The 27,467-nt window shown below is 45.4% G+C and overlaps 1 protein-coding gene across 2 annotated transcripts in view; it reads left to right on the forward strand.

Annotated features, from left to right (window-relative positions):
• Positions 1 to 27,467, forward strand: part of LOC135540277 (voltage-dependent calcium channel subunit alpha-2/delta-2-like) — a 308,846-nt gene that overhangs the window by 232,923 nt on the left and 48,456 nt on the right. For both annotated transcript variants that reach the window (XM_064966836.1, XM_064966837.1), the window contains exons 9-13: positions 11,119 to 11,169; positions 11,873 to 11,972; positions 17,842 to 18,003; positions 22,174 to 22,284; positions 25,417 to 25,495. In XM_064966836.1, coding sequence (XP_064822908.1) covers positions 11,119 to 11,169; positions 11,873 to 11,972; positions 17,842 to 18,003; positions 22,174 to 22,284; positions 25,417 to 25,495 — 503 coding nt within the window. The remainder of the gene's footprint in view (positions 1 to 11,118; positions 11,170 to 11,872; positions 11,973 to 17,841; positions 18,004 to 22,173; positions 22,285 to 25,416; positions 25,496 to 27,467) is intronic.

Raw genomic sequence — 27,467 nt, forward strand, 5'->3', positions numbered from 1 at the left:
CAGGGACTGCTGCTTATGAGTAAACATGCACATCAATAGCACACAAACATCCTCTCACTCCAACACACAGACTGCCTGGACATGTAGATACACATATAAGCAAGCACCCCCACGAACCCAAACAAACATTAGCACTCCTCCACAGTGACCGATAACTCCTCTCCTAATACTAAGCGATATGCTGTTATATATCCTCATAAATAACAGTATAGAGTGCACAGATGCAATCACAGTAACATGCTCCATACCCCCGACACTGAAATGTGATTTACACAGGGAAATAAAAGGATGGCTTTCATGCACAGTTTGTGACCTAATAGACCTCCACCTTTATGGGAATGAGTTTAGGGCTGGTAGACCTGACCTTTAGATGTGTCGGTTGGGGTCCTCTGTGTGCGTGTGTGTGTGTGTGTGTGTGTGTGTGTGTGTGTGTGTGTGTGTGTGTGTGTGTGTGTGTGTGTGTGTGTGTGTGTGTGTGTGTGTGTGTGTGTGTGTGTGTGTGTGTGTGTGTGTGTGTGTGTGTCTGAGTATGAGTATGAGTGTGTATGATTTCCCCTTTGAGGAAATCGGGGAAAGGGAGATAATGAGGCTGACTTGCTCGGTGCTTCCACAGATGGGCACCCTCCCTCCCTCGTTCCCTCCCTCCCCCCGTCTGTCTGTCTGCTCTGCCCCCACTAACGGCCTCAAGAAAATTAATGGTCCAGTCAATACACTTGAAAGTTTCCAATTGCTCTGACATTAATTATTGACATTTGACCATTATATTGTCTGTTCAGGTTATCAAAGGAAGTCAGGGAAGAGAATGGGAGAGCGAGAGAGAGAGAGAGAGAGAGAGAGACAGCAACCCAATTAGACCAAACCAAATCATGAGAAAACAAAAAGAAAATTACTTACACATTGGAAAGAATTAACAAAAACTATAATGCTATTTGGCCCTAAACAGAGAGTACACAGTGGCAGAATACCTGACCACTGTGACTGACCCAAACTTAAGGAAAGCTTTGACTATGTACAGACTCAGTGAGCATAGCCTTGCTATTGAGAAAGACCGCCGTAGGCAGACCTGGCTCTCAAGAGAAGACAGGTTATGTGCACACTGCCCACAAAATGAGGTGGAAACTGAGCTGCACTTCCTAACCTGCCAAATGTATGACCATATTATATGACACATATTTCCCTCAGATTACACAGATCAACAAAGAATTCGAAAAACAAACCCAATTTTGATAAACTCCAATATCTAATGTGTGAATTAACACAGTGTGCAATCACCGCAGCAAGATTTGTGACCTGTTGCCACAAGAAAAGGGCAACCAGTGAAGAACAAACACCATTGAAAATATAACCCATATTCATGTTTATTTATTTTCCTTTTTGTACTTTAACTATTTGCACATCGTTACAGTACTGTATATATTTGAAATGTCTTTATTTTTTTGGAACTTCTGTGAGTGTAATGTTTACTGTTCATTTTTATTGTTTATTTCACTTTTGTTTATTATCTACTTCACTTGCTTTGGCAATGTAAACATATGTTTCCCATGCCAATAAAGCCCTTAAATTGAATTGAATTGAATTTAATTAAATTGAGAGAGAAAGAGAGAGAGAGAGAGAGAGAGAGAGAGAAGACTAGAGATAAATATAGAGAGACAGGCATGAAGTTCTCTTAGCCAAGTGTTGCAGAGATCCCATTACCTCCCAGGTTCAGGACAGAATGCAGGGCCATAACAGAAATTGATCTCTCAGAAGTCAATCTACCGTCTCTGTAAATATTATGGCTCCTTGTCAATCCCAAACAGGAGCTGAGACTCTGGGCTTGCCTCCCTCCCGGCTCCCTCCCTCCCAGCTCCCTTCCTCAAGAATCCCTCCAGGCTCCCACCTGGCTCCCTCCCTCCCAGCTCCCTTCCTAAAGGATCCCTCCAGGTTTCCTCCCGGCTACCTCCCTCCCAGCTCCCTTCCTCAAGGATCCCTCCAGGCTCCCACCTGGCTCCCTCCATCCCTGTTGGCTCCCTTCCTCTCTCCTTCCTCCCTCCTTCCTGGCTCCCTCCCTCCTCCTTCCTCACTCCCGGCTCTATCCCTCCCTCCCTCCCGGCTCCCTCCCACCTGGCTCCCTCCCTCCTCCTCCCTCCCACCTGGCTCCCTCCCTCCTCCTCCCTCCCACCTGGCTACCTCCCTCCTCCTTCCTCCCACCTGGCTCCCTCCACCTTCCTCCCACCTGGCTCCCTCCCTCCTCCTTCCTCCCACCTGGCTCCCTCCCTCCTCCTTCCTCCCACCTGGCTCCTTCCCTCCTCCTTCCTCCCACCTGGCTCCCTCCCTCCTCCTTCCTCCCACCTGGCTCCCTCCCTCCTCCTCCCTCCCACCTGGCTCCCTCCCTCCTCCTCAAGAGACAGTAACTCAACCCAAACCTGTAAATCAATCAGTTTAGGTTTATAGTAGTAAACTTTATAGCTACTGTTTGATTGTCTGAATTCAAATATCGTCTTGTTTCCTGATTTTAAACCTTTTCCTGTAACTTATAAATTATTTATAATATTTCATACTATGGGCATAACATGAAATATGGAATGTGACTCTTGGTATCAACCCCCCAAGTAATCAACCAAAAAAAGTCAAATAAAGCAAAGGAAGACAACATCTCTTTTTCCTGCAGGCTCTCTAGGCCACATCGTCCTATATTTTTATCTTAATTTAATCTTCATTTGGCAGCCACATCCACATGAGCACTAAGCCCATCATCACAAAACACACACACGCACACACACAGACATACAGACACACACACACACAGCTCAAACATACGCTGTTAGTATCCACACACTCACAGGATGTACATACAAAACTGCACCCATAGATTCATATACATGTACTCTATACATACAGTATAATATATACGTTCAGAAACACACATAAAGAGATATTTATAGAAACATGCGCTCATGCTCACATACACTCACAATTACACAGCCATACGCCTGCACACGTACTAGATTCCAGAATAAGATCAACCTGGGCCACTCCATGTATAGTGTTATATCATGGTGTATCATCTGAAACGTACGGAGATAATTCCCCCGGTTCAAATGTAATGCACGCCACTCAGAGAAACGGGTCAGGGTGCATAAACACAATCTCCTGACAGTGTTAGCCCCCCGGCACAGTTAATATATTGATTTTACAGTGCTACGCCGTGAGAAAACTATTTCATGAATTCCAATGAGACTATTTTACCAGACTGCCACGAAGGGACAGAAATACAATCACAGCCACGCAGAAAGTCATTGTGTTCTATTGGTTGTGTAATGTGTAGGAGAGGGGGTTTGGTACAGATTTCACAGCTTTAATCTGTTCTCATTTAGTGGCGTACCCTCTCCCCTGCCTTGAGACCTGCCGCTCAAACAAATCATTTGAACTGTTTTGTGTTGTCATGCAAACAAATATTTACACGGTGAGTGGCTGAATAGTGTTTACTTTCATTAGCTTATAAGCATTTGCTTGAAACATTGGTCAAAACAGCTACCACATAGGCCTACATATAGTAATCATTGTGTGACCACTTCAAATCAAGGGGGTACGGGGTACAGAGTCAATGTGCGGGGACACCGGTTAGTCAAATAATTGAGGTAATATGTACATGTACTGTAGGTAGAGTTATTAAAGTGACTATGCATAGATAATAACAGAGAGTAGCAGCAGCGTAAAAGAGGGGGGGCAATGCAAATAGTCTGGATAGCCATTTGATTAGATGTTCAGGAGTCTTATTGCTTAGGGGTAGAAGCTGTTTAGAAGCCTGTTGGACCTAGACTTGGCGCTTCAGTGTATGACTAGGCTGGCTGGAGTCCTTGACAATTTTTAAGGCCTTTGTCTGACACTGCCTGGTATATAGGTCCTGGATGGCAGGAAGCTTGGCCCCAGTGATATACTGGGCCGTACGCACTACCCTCTGTAGTGTTTTGCGGTCGGGGGCCGAGCAGTTTCCATACCAGGCAGTGATGCAACCCGTCAGGATGCTCTCGATGGTGCAGCTGTAGAACCTTTTGAGGATATCAAATCAAATCAAATTTTATTTGTCACATACACATGGTTAGCAGATGTTAATGCGAGTGTAGCGAAATGCTTGTGCTTCTAGTTCCGACAATGCAGTAATAACCAACAAGTAATCTAACTAACAATTCCTAAACTACTGTCTTATACACAGTGTAAGGGGATAAAGAATATGTACATAAGGATATATGAATGAGTGATGGTACAGAGCAGCATAGGCAAGATACAGTAGATGGTATCGAGTACAGTATATACATATGAGATGAGTATGTAAACAAAGTGGCATAGTTAAAGTGGCTAGTGATACATGTATTACATAAGGATGCAGTCGATGATATAGAGTACAGTATATATGCATGCATATGAGATGAATAATGTAGGATAAGTAACATTATATAAGGTAGCATTGTTTAAAGTGGCTAGTGATATATTTACATCATTTCCCATCAATTCCCATTATTAAAGTGGCTGGAGTTGAGTCAGTGTCAGTGTGTTGGCAGCAGCCACTCAATGTTAGTGGTGGCTGTTTAACAGTCTGATGGCCTTGAGATAGAAGCTGTTTTTCAGTCTCTCGGTCCCAGCTTTGATGCACCTGTACTGACCTCGCCTTCTGGATGATAGCGGGGTGAACAGGCAGTGGCTCGGGTGGTTGATGTCCTTGATGATCTTTATGGCCTTCCTGTAACATCGGGTGGTGTAGGTGTCCTGGAGGGCAGGTAGTTTGCTCCCGGTGATGCGTTGTGCAGAGCTCACTACCCTCTGGAGAGCCTTGCGGTTGAGGGCGGAGCAGTTGCCGTACCAGGCGGTGATACAGCCCGCCAGGATGCTCTCGATTGTGCATCTGTAGAAGATTGTGAGTGCTTTTGGTGACAAGCCGAATTTCTTCAGCCTCCTGAGGTTGAAGAGGCGCTGCTGTCTGTGTGAGTGGACCAATTCAGTTTGTCTGTGATGTGTATGCCGAGGAACTTAAAACTTGCTACTCTCTCCACTACTGTTCCATCGATGTGGATAGGGGGGTGTTCCCTCTGCTGTTTCCTGAAGTCCACAATCATCTCCTTAGTTTTGTTGACGTTGAGTGTGAGGTTATTTTCCTGACATCACACTCCTAGGGCCCTCACCTCCTCCCTGTAGGCCGTCTCGTTGTTGGTAATCAAGCCTACCACTGTTGTGTCGTCCGCAAACTTGATGATTGAGTTGGAGGCTTGCATGGCCACGCAGTCGTGGGTGAACAGGGAGTACAGGAGAGGGCTCAGAACGCACCCTTGTGGGGCCCCAGTGTTGAGGATCAGCGGGGAGGAGATGTTGTTACCTACCCTCACCACCTGGGGCGGCCCGTCAGGAAGTCCAGTACCCAGTTGCACAGGGCGGGGTCGAGACCCAGGGTCTCGAGCTTGATGACGAGCTTGGAGGGTACTATGGTGTTGAATGCCGAGCTGTAGTCGACGAACAGCATTCTCACATAGGTATTCCTCTTGTCCAGATGGGTTAGGGCAGTGTGCAGTGTGGTTGAGATTGCATCGTCTGTGGACCTATTTGGGCGGTAAGCAAATTGGAGTGGGTCTAGAGTGTCAGGTAGGGTGGAGGTGATATGGTCCTTGACTAGTCTCTCAAAGCACTTCATGATGACGGAAGTGAGTGCTACGGGGCGGTAGTCGTTTAGCTCAGTTACCTTAGCTTTCTTGGGAACAGGAACAATGGTGGCCCTCTTGAAGCATGTGGGAACAGCAGACTGGTATAGGGATTGATTGAATATGTCCGTAAACACACCAGCCAGCTGGTCTGCGCATGCTCTGAGGGCGCGGCTGGGGATGCCGTCTGGGCCTGCAGCCTTGTGAGGGTTAACACGTTTAAATGTTTTACTCACCTCGGCTGCAGTGAAGGCGAGGCCGCATGTTTCCGTTGCAGGCCGTGTCAGTGGCACTGTATTGTCCTCAAAGCGGGCAAAAAAGTTATTTAGTCTGCCTGGGAGCAAGGCATCCTGGTCCGTGACTGGGCTGGATTTCTTCCTGTAGTCCGTGATTGACTGTAGACCCTGCCACATGCCTCTTGTGTCTGAGCCGTTGAATTGAGATTCTACTTTGTCTCTGTACTGACGCTTAGCTTGTTTGATAGCCTTGCGGAGGGAATAGCTGCACTGTTTGTACTCGGTCATGTTACCAGACACCTTGCCCTGATTAAAAGCAGTGGTTCGCGCTTTCAGTTTCACGTGAATGCTGCCATCAATCCACGGTTTCTGGTTAGGGAATGTTTTAATCGTTGCTATGGGAACGACATCTTCAACACACATTCTAATGAACTCGCACACCGAATCAGCGTATTCGTCAATGTTGTTATCTGACGCAATACGAAACATGTCCCAGTCCACGTGATGGAAGCAGTCTTGGAGTGTGGAGTCAGCTTGGTGGACCAGCGTTGGACAGACCTCAGCGTGGGAGCTTCTTGTTTTAGTTTTTGTCTGTAGGCAGGTATCAGCAAAATGGAGTCGTGGTCAGCTTTTCCGAAAGGGGGCGGGGCAGGGCCTTATATGCGTCGCGGAAGTTAGAGTAACAGTGATCCAAGGTTTTTCCACCCCTGGTTGCGCAATCGATATGCTGATAAAATTTAGGGAGTCTTGTTTTCAGATTAGCCTTGTTAAAATCCCCAGCAACAATGAATGCAGCCTCCGGATAAATGGTTTCCAGTTTGCAAAGAGTTAAATAAAGTTCGTTCAGAGCCATCGATGTGTCTGCTTGGGGGGGATATATACGGCTGTGATTATAATCGAAGAGAATTCTCTTGGTAGGTGATGCGGTCTACATTTGATTGTGAGGAATTCTAAATCAGGTGAACAGAAGGATTTGAGTTCCTGTATGTTTCTTTCATCGCACCATGTCTCGTTAGCCATAAGGCATACGCCCCCACCCCTCTTCTTACCAGAAAGGTGTTTGTTTCTGTCGGCGCGATGCGTGGAGAAACCCGTTGGCTGCACCGCTTCGGATAGCGTCTCTCCAGTGAGCCATGTTTCCGTGAAGCACAGAACATTACAGTCTCTGATGTCCCTCTGGAATGCTACCCTTGCTCGGATTTCATCAACCTTGTTGTCAAGAGACTGGACATTGGCAAGAAGAATGCTAGGGAGTGGTGCACGGTGTGCCCGTCTCCGTAGTCTGACCAGAAGACCGCCTCGTTTCCCTCTTTTTCGGAGTCGTTTTTGGGTCGCTGCATGCAATCCATTCCGTTGTCCTGTTTGTAAGGCAGAACACAGGATCGCGTCGCGAAAAACATATTCTTGGTCGTACTGATGGTGAGTTGACGCTGATCTTATATACAGTAGTTCTTCTCGACTGTATGTAATGAAACCTAAGATGACCTGGGGTACTAATGTAAGAAATAACACGTAAAAAAAAAATGCATAGTTTCCTAGGAACGCGAAGCGAGGCGGCCATCTCTGTCGGCGCCGGAAGGGATGGTGAAAGGACCCAAGAGAAATCTTTTCAGTCTCCTGAAGGGCAATAGGTTTTGTCGTGCCCTCTTCACGAGTGCCTTGGTGTGCTTGGACCAGTGGACTAGTTGGACTAGTTTGTTGGTGATGTGGACACCAAGGATCTTGAAGCTCTCAACCTGCTCCACTACAGTCCCTTTGATGAGAGTGGGGGAGTGCTCGGTCCTCCTTTTCCTGTAGTCCACAATCATCTCCTTTGTCTTAATCATGTTGTGGGAGAGGTTGTTGTCCTGGTACCACACGGCCAGGTCTCTGACCTCCTTCCTATAGGCTGTCTCGTCGTTGTCGGTGATCAGGCCTAACACGGTTGTGTCAACGGCCAGCCGTGCCTGGCCGTGCAGTCATGAGTGAACAGGGAGTACAGGATGGGACTGAGCAACCACCTCTGAGGGGCCCCCGTGTTGAGGATCAGCGTGGCGGATGTGTTGTTACCTTCTCTTACCACCTGGGGGCTGTGCGTCAGGAAGTCCAGGATCCAGTTGCAGAGGGAGGTGTTTAGTCCCAGGGTCCTTAGCTTAGTTATGAGCTTTGAGGGCACTATGGTGTTGAACGCTGAGCTGCAGAGAGTGACTGTCATTAAGTAGTATAGTGTTATTAGATGATGTAGAGTAATTACCATTAAATAAAGAACGAGAACGAGAGAGAGAGAGAGAGAGAGAGAGAGAGAGGTTCTGAGTGAGGGTGTGTTGCAGGGGCATGGCTGATGGCTGTATAGCTGATGGTGGATGGAGGACAGGGAACGGCAGGGATGGGTGAGTGCCTGGGCTCAGTTCAGCACTAGCCAGGTCCATTTGGTCCTTACCTGGCCCTGGCATGCAGGAGACTGGGTAATGACAGGGAAAGAATGGCATCAGGGGGCAGGAGCCAAGAGGTAATTACAGAATGGAACCCATGCAGAAAAAAACACATCTGGATCCATGAGGCAAATATGAAAGATCAGACGTAACAGTCATATTACTATCAGCTTCAATCCATGATGGTTTATCAGTCATACCGTGGAACTACTATCAGCCTGGAGATTGAAAAATAGCCCCCTCCAACCCATTCTACTCCACTCCACTCCACTCTCCCCCACTCTCCCCCACACTTGCTTGAGAGAGAGAAAGAGAGAGAGAGAGAGAGAGAGAGAGAGAGAGAGAGAGAGAGAGAGAGAGAGAGAGAGAGAGAGAGAGAGAGAGAGAGAGAGAGAGAGAGAGAGAGAGAGAGAAAGAGGGGTGCCACAGTCAGATGCAGCAAGACAATCTGTGGATAAATCAGTCTTGGCAGCAGTATAACTTCTGTTGCAAGTGATCCCACCCTGTCCTCTCTCATCTCTGTGCTTTACTCAAACCCCTAAGAGAAATAGTCTGTATAAAAGTGACATTGTTTTATCCCTAAGACATATGGGGAGTTAATGATAGCTTAGCATTTCACTATGTTATGTGACTGTGGTGCAGCTGAGGTTGAACCAGTAATGGAAGTCTGCTGTGCCCTGTTATTAACATTTAACCCATGAATAACTACAGCTGTAATAAAGCACTAGAGTCCACTGTGATAAAGAGTCTAGCTGGAGTATTTAATGAAATCCTCCAGCCACTCTGTTGGTGTTGCTACGGTCTAGGGCCTTCACCGAAGCGCCCTTCTTCAGACATTCTGACTGGGTTTGGGTGCTGCATCAATGACCACTTTCACAACTCCATCTACCCACAGAATGAAGTCATCACTGCGTGCAGTCTAGCTCTCTCCATCTCTCTCCCCTTCTCGCTCTCCATGCACACTCTCTCTATCAAATTAAGATTTCCATCATTAAATTGATGTCATGCCAAAATGCTTCATAGTTCCAAACCTTATTCTGAATGGCACACAGTGGTGGAGAGCTGTGAAAGCTCTACCTTTGATGTGGCGTTCTCTATTATTGAAATTAATTGGAGTGCACCCCTCCCCCACACACTTCTGCCCATTCTGGGCATGCTCGGTTAATCAACCTTTTAAGTGTCGGCGGTGGCAGTGGTACTGGTGGCTCGCCTGACTGTGTTCTGTCCTAGGGTTTCAGAAGGGGTTTCAAGAGAGTGAGGCCCTGGTTGTGTTTGAAGCTGGGATTTGGTGCCACAGCAGTGCTGAGGGACAGCAGTGAAACAGAGGTCAGGGGTCAGTGTGCAGGTTGGAGTGACGACGTGGAGTCTGCCAGTGAAGTACTGGGCTAGGGCTTGTGGGAGCAGCAGCAAGGCCAACAGGGACTCAGTTCTTCTTTTCCTCCGTATCGGCTTGGCCCAGCTTAAGAAAAGCGCCTCACTGGCTCACAGACAGCTGGCCTGCCCCAACACACAGAAGAACCGCTGATAATCAGCAGAAAGAGACCCCTGATTATCGGTCTGCCTCTGCCTCTGCTTAAAGTCGGCCACTAACTACTCGGTCTGCTCTGCTTGCTCCTCAGCATGCCAAACTAACTCAACGTTAGCATTTTAACCCCCCACCAAACTATGGAAAATGTCTAGAACGTTACATCAATCTCTGCTCCATTTGTGTCAGGTGAAATGTGATTTTAATTGCAGTTGGAAGGGAATGAGTGCATTCTAATTTGCCTCTATATGTCAGCCTCTATCAGCAGTGGACAGACGTTTGTGCTTGTGGCTTTTCCAGGACAGCAAAGTGCCTAGCATCACTGGTTCTGTGTCCTACGGTGTTTCTGCTTTCCCACAGACCCGCCCTGCACCATCATGGCTGACACACACACATACTCACACCCACACACCCATAGCTGCCCTATTTTGGGAGTAGCTTTGAAACTGTAGCATAATGGTGTTAAGCAGCTTGTGTCTCTCGCTGACATAGTAAATAATGTGTTTGACATCATCAGGGGAATAGAGCAGTACAAATCTTATTTTACAGATAGACAGACAGCGCTTAGCTCAGCTCAGACTCCCGAAACACAGGCCAGCCCGACTCAGCCTGCTTAGAAACATGGCCGAAATCTCTATAGCTCAGACTAAAACTAAATACATTTAAAACAGCTGAGACAAAGTCTGCATAAAGAAGACTCAGGTTACTCAGACTCCAGATATACACGTACAGATGTAGGATCTTCATTTGAGCCAATTTGCTACAGCAGGAAAATTACCCTGCAGTAACAGTAAATGTGAAGTATTATGTGGATTATAATGAATGGACATTTTTGTAGGGGTTGATACATTTTTTGTAAGGGAAAATCTAATCTGAAATTTCGAAATGGAAATTACAAACTTCAGAAGCATTTTTAAACCTCAAATACACTACAATTTCTACATTTCCTGCATTGCAGAAAAGTTATCCTGCAACCGAGTGATCAAATTAATATCTAACATCTGTATAGGTTGCTCAGCAAAGCTTTGAATCCATGCAAACATATATTTTTCTTAAATTAACCTTAGCTAAGCCGGGACTCAATTCAAGCTTGTCTCAACAAAGCTTAGAATCGATTTAGACACAGCTCGAAAGCATTAAATATGCTGTGAACAGGTTGCTACATATTAACATAGCTCAGCTTATTGTAACCTTGAATCCAGTTTAAATCTACCAGTTCAATTCTACGCAGTGAAGATGAATACAACTTGTTAAACCCCTTTTTCTTTTTGAAACAGGTACATCCAAGGGGCATCATCTCCCAAGGACATGATCATCATCGTGGACGTGTGAGTATCTAGTTTAGTCTTTCTTCGTCAAGCTTTCCTTCTCCTTCTCTCCTTTGTCTCCTTCCCATTTCTCTTCCCTCCTTCTCCCTCCCCATTTCTCTTCCCTCCTCCTCCCTCTCTCTCCTTCCTACTCCTCCTCCCTCCCTCTCCCTCCTCCTCCCTCTCTCCTCCCTACCCCTACCTCCCTCTCCTTCCTACTCCTCCTCCCTCTCTCCTTCCTCCTTTTCCCTCTCTCCTCCCGCCTCCTCCCTCTCTCCTTCCTCCTTCTCCCTCTCCCCCTCCTTTTCCCAACTCCTCCCTCCTGTCCTCTCTGCTCACTCATGTCCTCCCTCACCCCCACCAGTGGCATTTTAGCAGGAACAGTAAAGGTCTCTAGTGCCACCTGTTGGTTTACAGAGAATTGAGAGTTCCCTCTCAATCATAATAATCTCCACATATCTCTTGCTATTATATACATGTCTAAGAGGTACAATATGAAGATGATCATTGTGAATGCATGACGAAGGATGAAGGATGGATGTGTCCTCTTGCCAGACCGCCAACCTATAAACACTCATCACAGTATACAGAAGCAAAGGGGCCATCACTGTAGAACCTCCTGTGGCTGGACCATATTGTCTGGATGAGGTTTTAAGATGGAGCCGTTCAGGTTGAACTGTATGGCTCAATGCGCTGATGGTTGTGTGTTGCGTTGTGCCTGTAGGAGTGGCAGTGTCAGTGGACTCACTCTGAAACTGATGAAGACGTCGGTCATGGAGATGCTTGACACTCTGTCAGATGACGACTATGTGAATGTAGCCAGGGTGAGTATCCTCCTCTGATAAGGTGATGAATAGAACGCTTCTGTCATACTGTACATTGTGAATTTCAATCAATCTCTGATAAAGATCTGGTTTCTCTTTAATATGCGAAATGTAACAACATGGTTAACACCTCCAATGCAGTATAAACATATTATATGGGTATGGTGATGTGGTCATGAGTAAACGTTCACCCAGGTTCCTATCACATAGTCACATCCCAGCAAACCAAAACTGTTTCTGTGAAAGTTCCCAGAACATACGTTAGGTCGCTGCAAATGTTCTCATCACACAAAAACTGGACCCTGTTGTTGTGATAATCATTCACCTGATGTTACAAAAACCAGAACACATTTAATCTGTTCTTTAAAGGTTCCCGAGAATGTTTCATTAGGTTGTGAGAACAGTCTATTGAGAACAGTGTGGGGACATCACAAACAATATGTTCCCAAAGCACAAAAACTCTCCAGTTGTGTGGATGATTCTACAATGTTTCTTTTAGGATACAAAAAACATTCACCTGACTTTCCCAGAACATATTTAATATGTTCTTTAAAGGTTCCTAGAAAGTTTCTTTAGATTGTGGGAACAATACATCTGCCAATGTTTTTTAGAATCCAATTCATACGGTCCCATTTTTGCCACGTTCTTGCCGGGATCAGCCTTTCATATCTGCCGCGAACATGCCGAGTGGGAGTAGATATGGGCCGAGGTGAGTGGACGTCTATTTGAATAAATGAATTGAATATAGACCATTATTAATGTGTTTTAAGCAGGTCTTAAGAAATGTTATCAAAGTAATAAAGGACAGACACTTCAAAACCTTGTTTCTTATAATACATTTTTTGACTGTTCTTTTTGCCATTTCTGAATGTTATTCAATGTGTTCCAATGGGCTTTAGTAGTAAAAGCCAAAACAAATATTTTATCAAATAGTTTGTTTATATATTTTGTATAATTCTAAATCAATATGTAAATGATCCATAATATGACCATGTCAAATCAATTCCATATGTCCCAAAACACTAAAACTGTCCAAACTGACAGTCAGATAATGTTTGTCTCAGAGTGCACAAAACATTCCTTTTAAGTTGCAAGAACGTTCCCAGAACAGCCTTTCTGAGTTCTGTAAAGGTTCCAATAACATTTGATTTGGTTGTGCTGGTTGTGCAAAATATGCTCAGTTGTGATGACATTCATACAATGTTTAAGTTCCACAGGACATTCCCTTAATGCAACACAGAACCATGCATGAGAGCACCAGCTGTTCTGAACGACTGTATGATCACGCTCTCCGTAACTAATATGAGTAAGACCTTTAAACAGGTTAACATTTACAAGGCCGCAGGGCCGGACGGATTACAAGGATGTCTACTCAAGTGTCTTCACTGACATTCAACCTCTCCCTGACCCAGTCTGTAATGCCTACATTTTTTCAAGCAGACCGCCATAGTCCCTGTGCCCAAGATCCCAAGGTAACCGGTCTAAATGACTATCGCCCCGTAGCACTCACATCTGTAGCCATGAAATGCTTTGAAAGGCTCACATCAACATCATCATCCCATACACTATGGACCCATTCCATGACCCAATCTCTATTGCACACCACACTGCCCTTTGCCACCTGGACAAAAGGAACACCTATGTCAGAAAATGCTGTTCATTGACTCCAGCTCAACATTCAACACCATAGTGCCCTCCAAGCTCATCACTAAGCTAAGGACCCTGGGACTAAACACCTCCCTCTGCAACTGGATCCTGGACTTCCTGATGCGCCGTCCCCCAGGTTGTGAGGGTAGGCAACAACACATCTGCCACGCTGACCCTCAACACAGTGGCCCTTCGGTAGTGAGTGCTTAGTCCCCTCCTGTACTCCCTGTTCCCCCACGACTGTGTGGGTGACCGTGCATGACTCCAACACCATCATTAAGCTTGCAGACGACACGACGGTGGCATATTTGTGATTCTTCAAGGTAGCCACCCTTTGCCTTGATGACAGCTTTGCACACAATTGGCATCCTCTCAACCAGCTTCTACTGGAAGGCTTTTCCAACAGTCTTGAAGGAGTTCCCATTAATCTTGCAATCTGAGGTGCAGTTAACTCTAATTAACCTATCCTCTGCAGCAGAGGTAACTCTGGATATTCCTTTCCTGTGGCGGTCCACATGAGAGCCAGTTTCATCATAGCACTCGGTCTTTTACCTAATAGGGCTATCTTCTGTATTCCACCACTACCTTGTCATAACACAACTGACTGGCTCAAATGCATTAAGAAGGAAAGAAATGCCACATATTAACAAGGCACACCTGGAATGTTATTTTCCTTCACCAGACATGTGAACAGCATTCAATCCAACAAATACAACCATATGATTTACACTTCATATGTTGACAATCTGCCCATGTGGGTTTGAACCTGCACAGTTTGGTTCCCAAACCAGGTCACCAGGTCACCTCTGCGTCACCTGTGAAGCGCTCTCATGTCTTTTTTTATCAGTATTTAAATATGGGGTGGCAGGTAGCCTAGTGGGTAGAGTATTTGGCCAATAACCGAAAGGTTGCTATATCGAATCTCCGAGCTGACAAGGTAGAAATCTGTTGTTCTGCCCCTGAACAAGGCAGTTAACCCACTGTTCCTAGACCAGTTAACCCACTCCCTAGGCTGCCATTGTAATAAATAAATGTAAACGTAATATAGCCATGGCTGTATGGTCAATCAGGAATTCCATGCTTCATTTTAAACCTTCTTAGACATAACTAACGGTTAACTGGGTTAGTCACCATCACTTCCCCTCTTCCTCTTTATAACATGGACCTCTGGGTCCATGTTTACAAGGTATTTAAGACTATGAGTGCCGATCTAGGATCATGAAAAATAAGACAGGGGGAACATATCAAGTGTCTCCAAAGTAGAAATTATATTGGGTGTGTTTCTTAAAGTTGAATAGTACATTTTTACACAAAGTATTTTTATATAGTAAAATATTGTTTGTGTTTGTATGATTAAATGCTGTTCAAACGAAAATGCCATGTGTCTCTATATGACCGACAATACAGTCCTCAAATGAGAATTGCCAGTACATGTGGAGAAGAACATAATGGGGATTTATTCCAATCTGATTTCATTTGCATGCTGAGAATGTTGTGGTAAACCTTAAATATAAAATGTTCTGAGGAGCTCCATGACAAGGTCAAATGTTTATTGCGTGAACATCAATGGAGTATTGTGTAAAACCTTCAACAAATATATTATGAACATCATACAAACTGAGTTATTTCATTCTTACAACATTAACGGAATGTCCTGTGCAACCTACTTTAAACATTGTATGAATGTCATCACAACTGAGCATATTTTGTGTATTAGGAACCTAGCTCTTGTAATATACCTACACTGTTCTGGTAATGTTCCCGGTTTGCAGGAATGTATGCGTAGCTACATATACTATAAAAACTATAACTTTCCCACATGGTTATAATCCCACAATGTTGCCACCCCCAGTCTATGTGTGATTGTGCTGTCTTTATCTCACCAACAGTCTCCCTACCTTGCTTCTTAGGTTTTCCATTGAATGCTGCATTATCTGACTCACTGCATACATGGGTAGCCTACACGCATTTGCACGCCCGCACTCGCCACACACACACACACACACACACTGGCGGGGTAGCCCTGTTTAGAGACTTGGGTGGTTAATCCTCCATAATCCAGTAGTCTTAGTCAGTGTATGTTTCTAAATCACAGCTCTAAGAGGCAGAAATTAGCGTGATAATTTGGGTGGGAACGCGGCTGATTTTCACCCCTTTAAAGAAATTAAGAGCTCTGGAAGTAGGAAGGAAAGAAAATGGTTGTTGGTCTGTAGACACCAACAGTAATCATTGTTGTTACAGTAATACAATTGTAATTCAAACTCTGCATTTGATCAGTCAAATATTCCCATTATTGTTATTTACCAAATAAATTGACTGAGAACACATTCTCATTTACAGCAACAACCTGGGGAATAGTTACAGGGGAGAGGAAAGAGCCAATTGTAAACTGGGGATTAATTAGGTAACCATGAATGGGTTGAGGGCCAGATTGGGAATTCAGCCAGGACACCAGGGTTAACACCCCTACTCTTACAATAAGTGCCATGGAACCTTTAATGCCCTCAGAGAGTAAGGATACCAGTTTAACCACCCATCCAAAAGACAGCAGCCTACACAGGGCAGTATATTTTTTAGAAGAATTTGCCTCCTACTGGCCCTCCAACACCACTTCCAGCAGCATCTGGTCTCCCATCCAGAGACTGACCAGGTCCAACCCTGCTTAGCTTCAGAAGCAAGCCAGCAGTGGTATGCAGGGTGGTACGCTGCTGGCCAGGACCAACCCTGCTTAGATTCAGAAGCAAGCCAGCAGTGGTATGCAGGGTGGTACGCTGCTGGCCAGGACCAACCCTGCTTAGCTTCAGAAGCAAGCCAGCAGTGGTATGCAGGGTGGTACGCTGCTGGCCAGGACCAACCCTGCTTAGCTTCAGAAGCAAGCCAGCTGCTGGCCAGGACCAACCCTGCTTAGCTTCAGAAGCAAGCCAGCAGTGGAATGCAGGGTGATACACTGCTGGCCAGGACCAACCCTGCTTAGCTTCAGAAGCAAGCCAGCAGTGGTATGCAGGGTGGTACGCTGCTGGCCAGGACCAACCCTGCTTAGCTTCAGAAGCAAGCCAGCAGTGGAATGCAGGGTGATACACTGCTGGCCAGGACCAACCCTGCTTAGCTTCAGAAGCAAGCCAGCAGTGGAATGCAGGGTGGTACGCTGCTGGCCAAAATGCCTTCCACTGCCCTGTTACAAGCACAACTACTGAAGAGTTTATTTCCAAAACGCTATATCCACCATTTATTCACATTTGTGTTTTCTCATCAGAAATGGTTGATTATGGGTACCTTCATGTGTGTGTAAACTGTTCTCTGATTTTTTTATTCATAGATTTTAGATGTGTATGAAAATTGTTTTTGTTTGTTTGCAAAACACTATTTATCCATTGTTTTAGCCGGAATTGAATGTTCATATCTTGTATATTTGACTGTGATATGTGGTTGTCTCACCGAGGATATATAGTGTTTTGTAATGCAACTCTTCTATCTTAATTTGATTCAACAAACTCTTCTGTTTTCCAATACAGTATAACCTTCAACGGAACCATTACATTGTGTTCTTGTCATTTTGTTATGAGATTATAATCTGTGACAAGGAATACTTTAGTTCCTGTTATTTTTCCATTTTTTTACCAATAAACTGTAAATATCAAACTGCACGAACAGAAGGAAATGTCAGATTTTCATGCACCCAAATGTTTAACCTATTTTATGCCATCATTCTGTCTTCAAAATGTCAACAGAATTTAAAGTTGACTTTCAAGAAGAAAGGCCATTAAAAACCTGACATTACAGGCATTGCTGTTCGATGCTAATCACATATAGACACACTGCTCACTGTTTACCTCTCTGTCTGTCAAAAACACACACACAGACAAACACACACACAAACACACACACAGACAAACACACACACAAACACACACACAGACAAACACACAGCCCGGGACTAATTTTAATTTATCAGAGGAGATGAGATCTAGATGACATTACCTTGGCTGGGTGTTTTTCGTTTGTTCTTGGTTTGCATTGGAATTCCAGGTGCACCTGTTCTTTGTATGGAAAGCTGTAATTATCAATGTTTATTGCCAGAGTGGCACAGAGCAACCCACATCCCCCTCCTCATCCCAACACGCTGCAGATGGAGTCGCCCTCAATGCCAACGAGCGAGCAGCGTGGTCACATCCAGACTCATTAAATTGACAATTCTTCATTGTTATCTGTCTCCCCCACACAGTTTAACGAGAAGGCTGATGCTGTCGTCCCCTGTTTTAAGACCTTGGTCCAGGCCAACATGAGAAACAAGAAGATCTTCAAGGAGTCTATCATGCACATGCAAGCCAAAGGAACCACTGACTACAAGTCTGGCTTCCAGTTCGCCTTCGAACAGCTACTCAATGTAAGACTAAGAGCCAGCAGACAGTCACGCTCTTCGGGGTTTATTTCAGGGTGATAGGTTAGGTTAGGTCTTCCATGAAATGCCCATGGTATAAGACATGCTAATTAGCATACTGACATCCCAATTGACATTGGAATTGACCCTGTGCTACCAAGCCACTCTTTAGACAATCCGAGGATTAAGCCTCATCTGAATGGAGCCCAAAGGGAACAGTAGTTAGTCAGTCAGTCGGATTCGGAACTGCCACTGCAGTGAGATGATGGCGATGGTGGCGTTGAGGGCCAGCCAGCACAGCAGAGGTCCCTGTGTGTGTGTGCAGCAGGGAGGCAACCAGGCAGGCATTGCTGTTAATCTGTCTGTCTACACAGGTGCTGCCTCAGCTCAGCTCTCTATACTCCTATATATTATAGGAGGCTTACCTTATGGGCTCTGATGGGATGATTGATGAGAGAAAGATCAGCCACAGACACTTTATATTCTTCTGGTGGGCGGAGAGGCACAAAGCCAAGCGCCCACACCTGGCCACGGAACACATTTAACCAACACCTGGCCACGGAACACATTTAACCAACACCTGGCCACGGAACACATTTAACCAACACCTGGCCACGGAACACATCTAACCAACACCTGGCCACGGAACACATTTAGCCAACACCTGGCCACGGAACACATTTAACCAACACCTGGCCACGGAACACATCTAACCAACACCTGGCCACGGAACACATTTAGCCAACACCTGGCCACGGAACACATTTAACCAACACCTGGCCACGGAACACATCTAACCAACACCTGGCCACGGAACACATTTAACCAACACCTGGCCACGGAACACATTTAACCAACACCTGGCCACGGAACACATCTAACCAACACCTGGCCACGGAACACATTTAACCAACACCTGGCCACGGAACACATCTAACCAACACCTGGCCACGGAACACATCTAACCAACACCTGGCCACGGAACACATCTAACCAACACCTGGCCACGGAACACATCTAACCAACACCTGGCCACGGAACACATTTAACCAACACCTGGCCACGGAACACATTTAACTTATGCCTGGCCACGGAACACATCTAACCAACACCTGGCCACGGAACACATCTAACCAACACCTGGCCACGGAACACATTTAACTTATGCCTGGCCACGGAATACATTTAAACAACGCCTGACCACGGAACACATTTAACCAACACCTGGCCACGGAACACATTTAACTTATGCCTGGCCTTGGAACACATCTAACCAACACCTGACCACGGAACACATTTAACCAACACCTGGCCACGGAACACATTTAACCAACACCTGGCCACGGAACACATTTAACCAACACCTGGCCACGGAACACATTTAACCAACACCTGGCCACGGAACACATTTAACCAACACCTGGCCACGGAACACATCTAACCAACACCTGGCCACGGAACACATTTAACCAACACCTGGCCACGGAACACATCTAACCAACACCTGGCCACGGAACACATTTAACCAACACCTGGCCACAGAACACATTTAACTTATGCCTGGCCACGGAACACATCTAACCAACAACTGGCCACGGAACACATCTAACCAACACCTGGCCACGGAACACATTTAACCAACACCTGGCCACGGAACACATTTAACTTATGCCTGGCCACGGAACACATCTAACCAACACCTGGCCACGGAACACATTTAACTTATGCCTGGCCACGGAATACATTTAAACAACGCCTGACCACGGAACACATTTAACCAACACCTGGCCACGGAACACATTTAACTTATGCCTGGCCACGGAACACATCTAACCAACACCTGACCACGGAACACATTTAACCAACACCTGGCCACGGAACACATTTAAGCAACACCTGGCCACGGAACACATTTAACCAACACCTGGCCACGGAACACATCTAATCAACACATGGCCACGGAACACATTTAACCAACACCTGGCCACGGAACACATTTAACCAACACCTGGCCACGGAACACATTTAACCAACACCTGGCCACGGAACACATTTAACCAACACCTGGCCATGGAACACATTTAACCAACACCTGGCCATGGAACACATTTAACCAACACCTGGCCACGGAACACATCTAACCAACACCTGGCCACGGAACACATCTAACCAACACCTGACCACAGAACACATTTAACCAACGCCTGACCACGGAACACATTTAACTTATGCCTGGCCACGGAATACATTTAAACAACGCCTGACCATGGAACACATTTAACCAACACCTGGCCACGGAAAACATTTAACTTATGCCTGGCCACGGAACACATCTCACCAACACCTGGCCACGGAACACATTTAAATTATGCCTGGCCACGGAACACATCTAACCAACACCTGGCCACGGAATAATCAAATATTAAGATGTCATACAAAGAACAGCATACAAACAAATGGATAGCATACGATCATAGATTAATTTGACTATACATGTTTACACACAATTACAATGGCAAAGTCACAATAATCACAAGAATGGCTTCAGATCAAAGTCTACATTGAGATCGAAGGGCGCAAGGGTCTTTAAATTAAAGATCCAGGCAGCCTCTCGTTTTAACAATAAATTATCAAGGTCACCCCCTCTCCTAGGGAGGGTGACATGTTCGATGCCAATATAACGCAGAGACGAAATCGAGTGGCCTGCCTCCAAGAAGTGGGCCGCAACTGGATAAGTCAAGTTTTTACACCTAATGGTGCTACGATGCTCTGAGATATGTACTTTTAATTCGCGCTTTGTTTTACCTACATAATTTTTACCACAAGGACAAGTTATAAGATAAATAACTGCCTTAGTGGAGCACGTAATAACACCTTTTATTGGGATTGATTTCCCTGTTTGTGGGTGTTTGAAGGATCTACATTTATAAGTGCAATTGCATTGAGCACAGCCATTACATTTGTAATTTCCATCCAGTAGGGGCCAAATAGACGTTGTTCAGGAATATCTTGGGGTGGTAAATCAGAGTGTACCAATTGGTCTCTGAGATTTCTGCCCCATGAGAATACGACCAAGGGAAGGTCCGAAAACACATTACCAAGACTATCATTGGATTTTAGGATGTGCCAATGTTTGTGAACAATTCCCTTAATTTGTTCAGAGCACTTTGAATAACGGGTAGTTAGAACGCAAGAACACATCTTTTTGCGAGACTTACCTTGAAAAAGTTCATGTCTCGTTTTGTTTTGAATTTTCTCAATGGCAAAATTAATCTGATCATTCTTGTAGCCCCTCTCCTTGAACTTTCTTTGCGTCTCAGCCATATTTCTGTCGAAATCGGACTGTTTTTTGCAAATTCTTTTGATTCGACAGAACTGGCTGTAGGGCAAACTGTTTTTCAAGGGAAGTGGGTGACAACTATCAGCCCTCAACAAAAAGGGGCTGAATAATTTTGCACGCCCAATTTTTCAGTTTTTGATTTGTTAAAAAAGTTTGAAATATCCAATAAATGTCGCTCCACTTCATGATTGTGTCCCACTTGTTGTTGATTCTTCACAAAAAAATACAGTTTTATATCTTTATGTTTGAAGCCTGAAATATGGCAAAAGGTCGCAAAGTTCAAGGGGGCCGAATACTTTCGAAAGGCACTGTATGTGGATGTATTGTGCACTGTACATGCAGGTTACACATTAGCTAACATATTAGAACATAGACTCTACTGCTGTTCGAAGGCGAACTGGAAGCCAGACTTTGCTCAAGAATTCTTTTCTCTTGTGATGAACAAGACACCATGTTTTTGTGATTACCTGGATGGAGAGGCTATACTTTATAATGTCTATATAGTTTGTGTCCTCTTCCTTTTCCTGACTGTTTCCCCCCGTTCTTACTAATCACTCTCTATTTGTATCTCTCTCTGTATCTCTGTATCTCTTTCTATCTCCCTCTCCCTTTCCTTCCCACTCTCTCTCTCCTTCACTCTCTCTCTCCTTCTCTCTCTCTCTCTCTCTCCTTCTCTCTCTCTCTCTCTCTCTCTCTCTCTCTCTCTCTCTCTCTCTCTCTCTCTCTCTCTCTCTCTCACTAATCACTCTCACTTTGTATTTGTCTCTGTATCTCTCCCTCTTCCTCTCCCTCTCCCTTTCTCTCAACCTCTCCGTCTCTCTCTCTCTGATCCACAGGATACTGGCGCCCCAAGGGCGGGCTGCAATAAGATGATAATGATGTTTACAGATGGAGGAGAGGATCGTGCACAGGACATCTTTGAGAAGTACAACTGGCCCAACAAAACAGTGAGTCTGTCCCCAAAAACCAATTATCTATTCATCAATCCTAGTCTCCCAATGAATCAGTCCATGCATGTTTAAGAGTTGATGAACCAGTCTGTACTCTCTCTTTCTCTCTCTCATCCCTTATCCTTATCAAAGAAATGCTATATTTATCAACAGCAATTGCCATTCTTTTGGTGAGAATCTTAATGATTCCAAAAGTTCCATCCTTGGACATAGATCCAGCCTTATGGGTGTCTGCTCAGATCCTCTTTTCCTACACGTTGGCTTTTTTTCCGCCTCTCTCTCTCTCTTCATCCCTGTCATCTCTCCTCTCCTCTCTCTCTTTTCTCTCTCTTCTTTTCTCTCTCTCTCTCTCTCTCTCTCTAGGGCTCTCTCTCTCTGTCTTCCTCCCTGTCATCTCCCTCTCAGCCTCCCTCTCTGCCTCCCTGTCATCTCTCTCTCTCTCTCTCTCTCTCTCTCTCTCTCTCTCTCTCTCCCTCCCTGTCATCTCACTCTCTCTCTCTCTCCCTCTCTTCCTCCCTGTCATCTCTCTCTCTGCTCTCTCTCTCTCTCTCTCTCTCTCTCTCTCTCTCTCTCTCTCTCTTCCTCCCTGTCATCTCTCTCAATTCAATTCAATTCAATTCAAGGGGCTTTATTGGCATGGGAAACATGTGTTAACATTGCCAAAGCAAGTAAGGTATATAATATATAAAGTGAAATAAACAATAAAAATTAACAGTAGACATCACACATACAGAAGTTTCAAAACAATAAAGACATTACAAATGTCATATTATATATATATATATATACAGTGTTTTTACAATGTGCAAATGGTAAAGGACACAAGATAAAATAAATAAGCATAGATATGTGTTGTATTTACAATGGTGCGTGTTCTTCACTGGTTGCCCTTTTCTCGTGGCAACAGGTCACAAATCTTGCTGCTCTGATGGCACACTGTGGAATTTCACCCAGTAGATATGGGAGTTTTTCAAAATTGGATTTGTTTTCGAATTCTTTGTGGATCTGTGTAATCTGGGGGAAATATGTCTCTCTAATATGGTCATACATTGGGCAGGAGGTTAGGAAGTGCAGCTCAGTTTCCACCTCATTTTGTGGGCAGTGAGCACATAGCCTGTCTTCTCTTGAGAGCCATGTCTGCCTACGTCGGCCTTTCTCAATAGCAAGGCTATGCTCGCTGAGTCTGTACATAGTCAAAGCTTTCCTTAATTTTGGGTCAGTCACAGTGGTCAGGTATTCTGCCGCTGTGTACTCTCTGTGTAGGGCCAAATAGCATTCTAGTTTGCTCTGTTTTTTGTTAATTCTTTCCAGTGTGTCAAGTAAATATCTTTTTGTTTTCTCATGATTTGGTTGGGTCTAATTGTGCTGCTGTCATGGGGCTCTGTAGGGTGTGTTTGTGAACAGAGCCCCAGGACCAGCTTGCTTAGGGGACTCTTCTCCAGGTTCATCTCTGTAGGTGATGGCTTTGTTGTGGAAGGTTTGGGAATCTTCCTTTTAGGTGGTTATAGAATTTAACTGCTCTTTTCTGGATTTTGATAATTAGTGGGTATCGGCCTAATTCTGCTCTGCATGCATTATTTGGTGTTCTACGTTGTACACTGAGGATATTTTTGCAGAATTCTGCGTGCAGAGTCTCAATTTGGTGTTTGTCCCATTTTGTGAAGTCTTGGTTGGTGAGCGGACCCCAGACCTCACAACCATAAAGGGCAATGGGCTCTATGACTGATTCAAGTATTTTTAGCCAAATCCTAATTGGTATGTTGAAATTTATGTTCCTTTTGATGGCATAGAATGCCCTTCTTGCCTTGTCTCTCAGATCGTTCACAGCTTTGTGGAAGTTACCTGTGGCGCTGATGTTTAGGCCAAGGTATGTATAGTTTTTTGTGTGCTCTAGGGCAACAGTGTCTAGATGGAATTTGTATTTGTGGTCCTGGTGACTGGACCTTTTTGGAACACCATTATTTTGGTCTTACTGAGATTTACTGTCAGGGCCCAGGTCTGACAGAATCTGTGCATAAGATCTAGGTGCTGCTGTAGGCCCTCCTTGGTTGGTGACAGAAGCACCAGATCATCAGCAAACAGCAGACATTTGACTTCAGATTCTAGTAGGGTGAGGCCGGGTGCTGCAGACTTTTCTAGTGCCCGCGCCAGTTCGTTGATATATATGTTGAAGAGGGTGGGGCTTAAGCTGCATCCCTGTCTAACCCCACGACCCTGTGTGAAGAAATGTGTGTGTTCTCTCCCTCTCCCTCTCTCTCTCTCTCTGCCTCCCTGTCATCTCCCTCTCTCTCCCTCTCTGCCTCCCTGTCATCTCTCTCTCTCTCTCTCTCTCTCTCTCCCTCCCTGTCATCTCGCTCTCTCTCTCTTCCTCCCTGTCATCTCTCTCTCTCTCTCTCTCTCTCTCTCTCTCTCTCTCTCTCTCTCTCTCTCTCTCTCTCCCTCCCTGTCATCTCGCTCTCTCTCTCTCATCTCGCTCTCTCTCTCTTCATCCCTGTCATCTCTCTCTCCTCTCTCTCTCTCTCTCTCTCTCTCTCTCTCTCTCTCTCTCTCTCTCTCTCTCGCTCTCTCTCTCTCTCTCTCTCTCTCTCTCTTCCTCCCTGTCATCTCTCTCTCTCTCCCTCTCTCTCTCTGCCTCCCTGTCATCTCCCTCTCTCTCCCTCTCTGCCTCCCTGTCATCTCTCTCTCTCTCTCTCCCTCCCTGTCATCTCGCTCTCTCTCTCTCTCTTCCTCCCTGTCATCTCTCTCTCTCTCCCTGTCATCTTGCTCTCTCTCTCTCTCTCATCTCTCTCTCTCTCTCTCTCACTCCCTCTCTCTCTCTCTCTCTCTCTCCCTGGTATCTCTCTCTCTGTCTCTTTTCTTGTCTTGCTGCTGGTGTTAACAGCTCTGACCTGCTGACTAATTAGCCACTTTATTATCAGAACCCATGAAATTACAGCCAACACATGCACTCACTCACTCTCTTTCTCTCTCCTTGTCTATCTTTCTTCCTCTCCTTCTTTTTTTTCTCTTCATCCTCACTCACATGGCTTTAAATGCTGCTGCCATTTTGCTTTCTCACTGTGCGAGAAGAATGTTGATTCTACTGATCTCAGTTTTTCTCTCTCTGCCCACTGTCTCCTCACCTTCCAGATTCGAGTATTTACCTTTTCAGTTGGACAGCACAACTATGATGTCACCCCCTTGCAGTGGATAGCTTGTGCCAACAAAGGTGAGTAGAGAGGGTGTGCCTGTAAAGTGTAGTGACATGGAGAGACTTTACATCTACGATCATAGATACAGGAGAACAGAAGCTCCTTCTGCGGCCCATGTCTAGCAAACAGAAACCAGAAAATATGTGATATTATTATGTCATCATATAACCAAACTCCAAACAAACTGCCCAGCTGTCCACAACCTAGATGACTAAGCTATCCTACTTTCCTCCATTAGTCCTCATGACCTCATGACCCCACTCTGAACCATAACCAATGTACAATTCCACTGTTATGTTGTCTCTGTTTCACTTTTTTTTTACCAAATGTCTCTCTCTCTCTCTCTCCTCTCTCTTTCTCTCTCTCTCTCTCTCACTCTCTTTCTCTCCTCTCTCTCTCTCTCTCTCTCTCTCTCTCTCTCTCTCTCTCCTCTCTCTCTCTCTCTCTCTCTCTCTCTCTCTCTCTCTCTCTCTCTCTTTCTCTCCTCTCTCTCTCTCCCTCTCTCCTCTCTCTCTCTCTCTCTCTCTCTCTCCTCTCTCTTTCTCTCCTCTCTTTCTTTCTCTCTCCTCTCTCTCTCTTTCTCTCCTCTCTCTCTCCCTCTCTCTCTCTCCTCTCTCTCTCTCTCTCTCTCTGTTGTTTGATTTCCCACTGTCTCAACGTTTCTCTAATATGCTGAGCTCTCCCTTTTTCCCATCACAAGAAGCATCCCTCCGAAAGAACGCTAATTAGTTCATTTCCAGTGGAGCCTTCAGAGTGCTTCAGAAGTGCCTCCCTCCCCACAAGTTGTAATTCATTATCGGGTGGAGCCTGGCTGTGTGGTGATAACCATGGCTACCACCTCTCACGCAGGCAGGCGGCATGGGGGAAGTCAAGGATTACTCCCCTGTGCCAACATGCCACTCACTCTAATCATTAGCATGGCACCAAAGCCAATGCCAAACTATGACAATGCTTATTGAGGTATTCTCCTCTGTGGAGCTGTCCTTTGACATGTGGTCGTACAACACCTTGGTTATTGCTCTTCTTCGGTATCACAAGCAAACAGAGACACATGTTGAGCCGAACCTTCTCACCCAGAACACACACTTACACACACACATGGATCCACCTCGCAAACACATTACATACCCAGCTCCCTCTTGACTAGCCTTACTGTTGTCTCACTTGGCTTGTGCTGCAATCCCTTCTTCAGTTGAACCTACCCCCGCTCTGTCTCACTATGAGCTGAACTTTCTCCTCTCTCCGGTGGCTGAAGACCTGGGTGTAGACCTCTGGTCCATGCTCTCTAGTTTCTATGTTGGTTCCTCTCCTCATTCCTATTGTCATGTTCTGCCCTACAACTGGAGGTGTCACAGTCTCTGGCAGGCAGCCAAAAATACTAAGCAAAGGAAGGAGCTACTGTTCTGAACAGTCATAGGAAGTGTGCGCGCGAACGCGCTAGCGTGTGTGCATGTGCGTGTGTGTGCATGTGCGTGTGTGTGCGTGCGTGTGTGTGTGTGTGTGATTTATTAAAAACGCCAGGCATTCTTGTCTCTTAACATTCTGGGGATGTTGTCTCCATTTCGCGGCTCTTTGTATAAACACTCTGTGCTTTAATAACTTGGGGAACGGCAGCAGTTATTGACCCAGAGTGAGTGTGTCTCTCCTCTCCTCCATCCCTAATCAGCAGTCCTGTTCTGTTCTGCCTGGGGTACATCAGCAGCATCCTCAATGAGCCCTAACACACATTACATTGACATCCTGCAGTAAAATGATGATGAGACGGGTGGTCAATGGCCAATTGTTTCCCCATTGCATCTTAATTGAAATCAATCACACAGTACACACACACATGTGTACATGCGTACGCGTGCGCGCACACACACACACACACACACCACATGCACACACATACCACACACACAAACACACCTATCTGCAGGAAATGACAAAATGGCCAATATACGTAATGGATACTAAATGCAATGTCCCCATAGAGAACAATCAGCA

The sequence above is a fragment of the Oncorhynchus masou genome, chromosome 5, assembly GCF_036934945.1.
Source record: "Oncorhynchus masou masou isolate Uvic2021 chromosome 5, UVic_Omas_1.1, whole genome shotgun sequence".
NCBI lineage: Eukaryota > Metazoa > Chordata > Actinopteri > Salmoniformes > Salmonidae > Oncorhynchus > Oncorhynchus masou.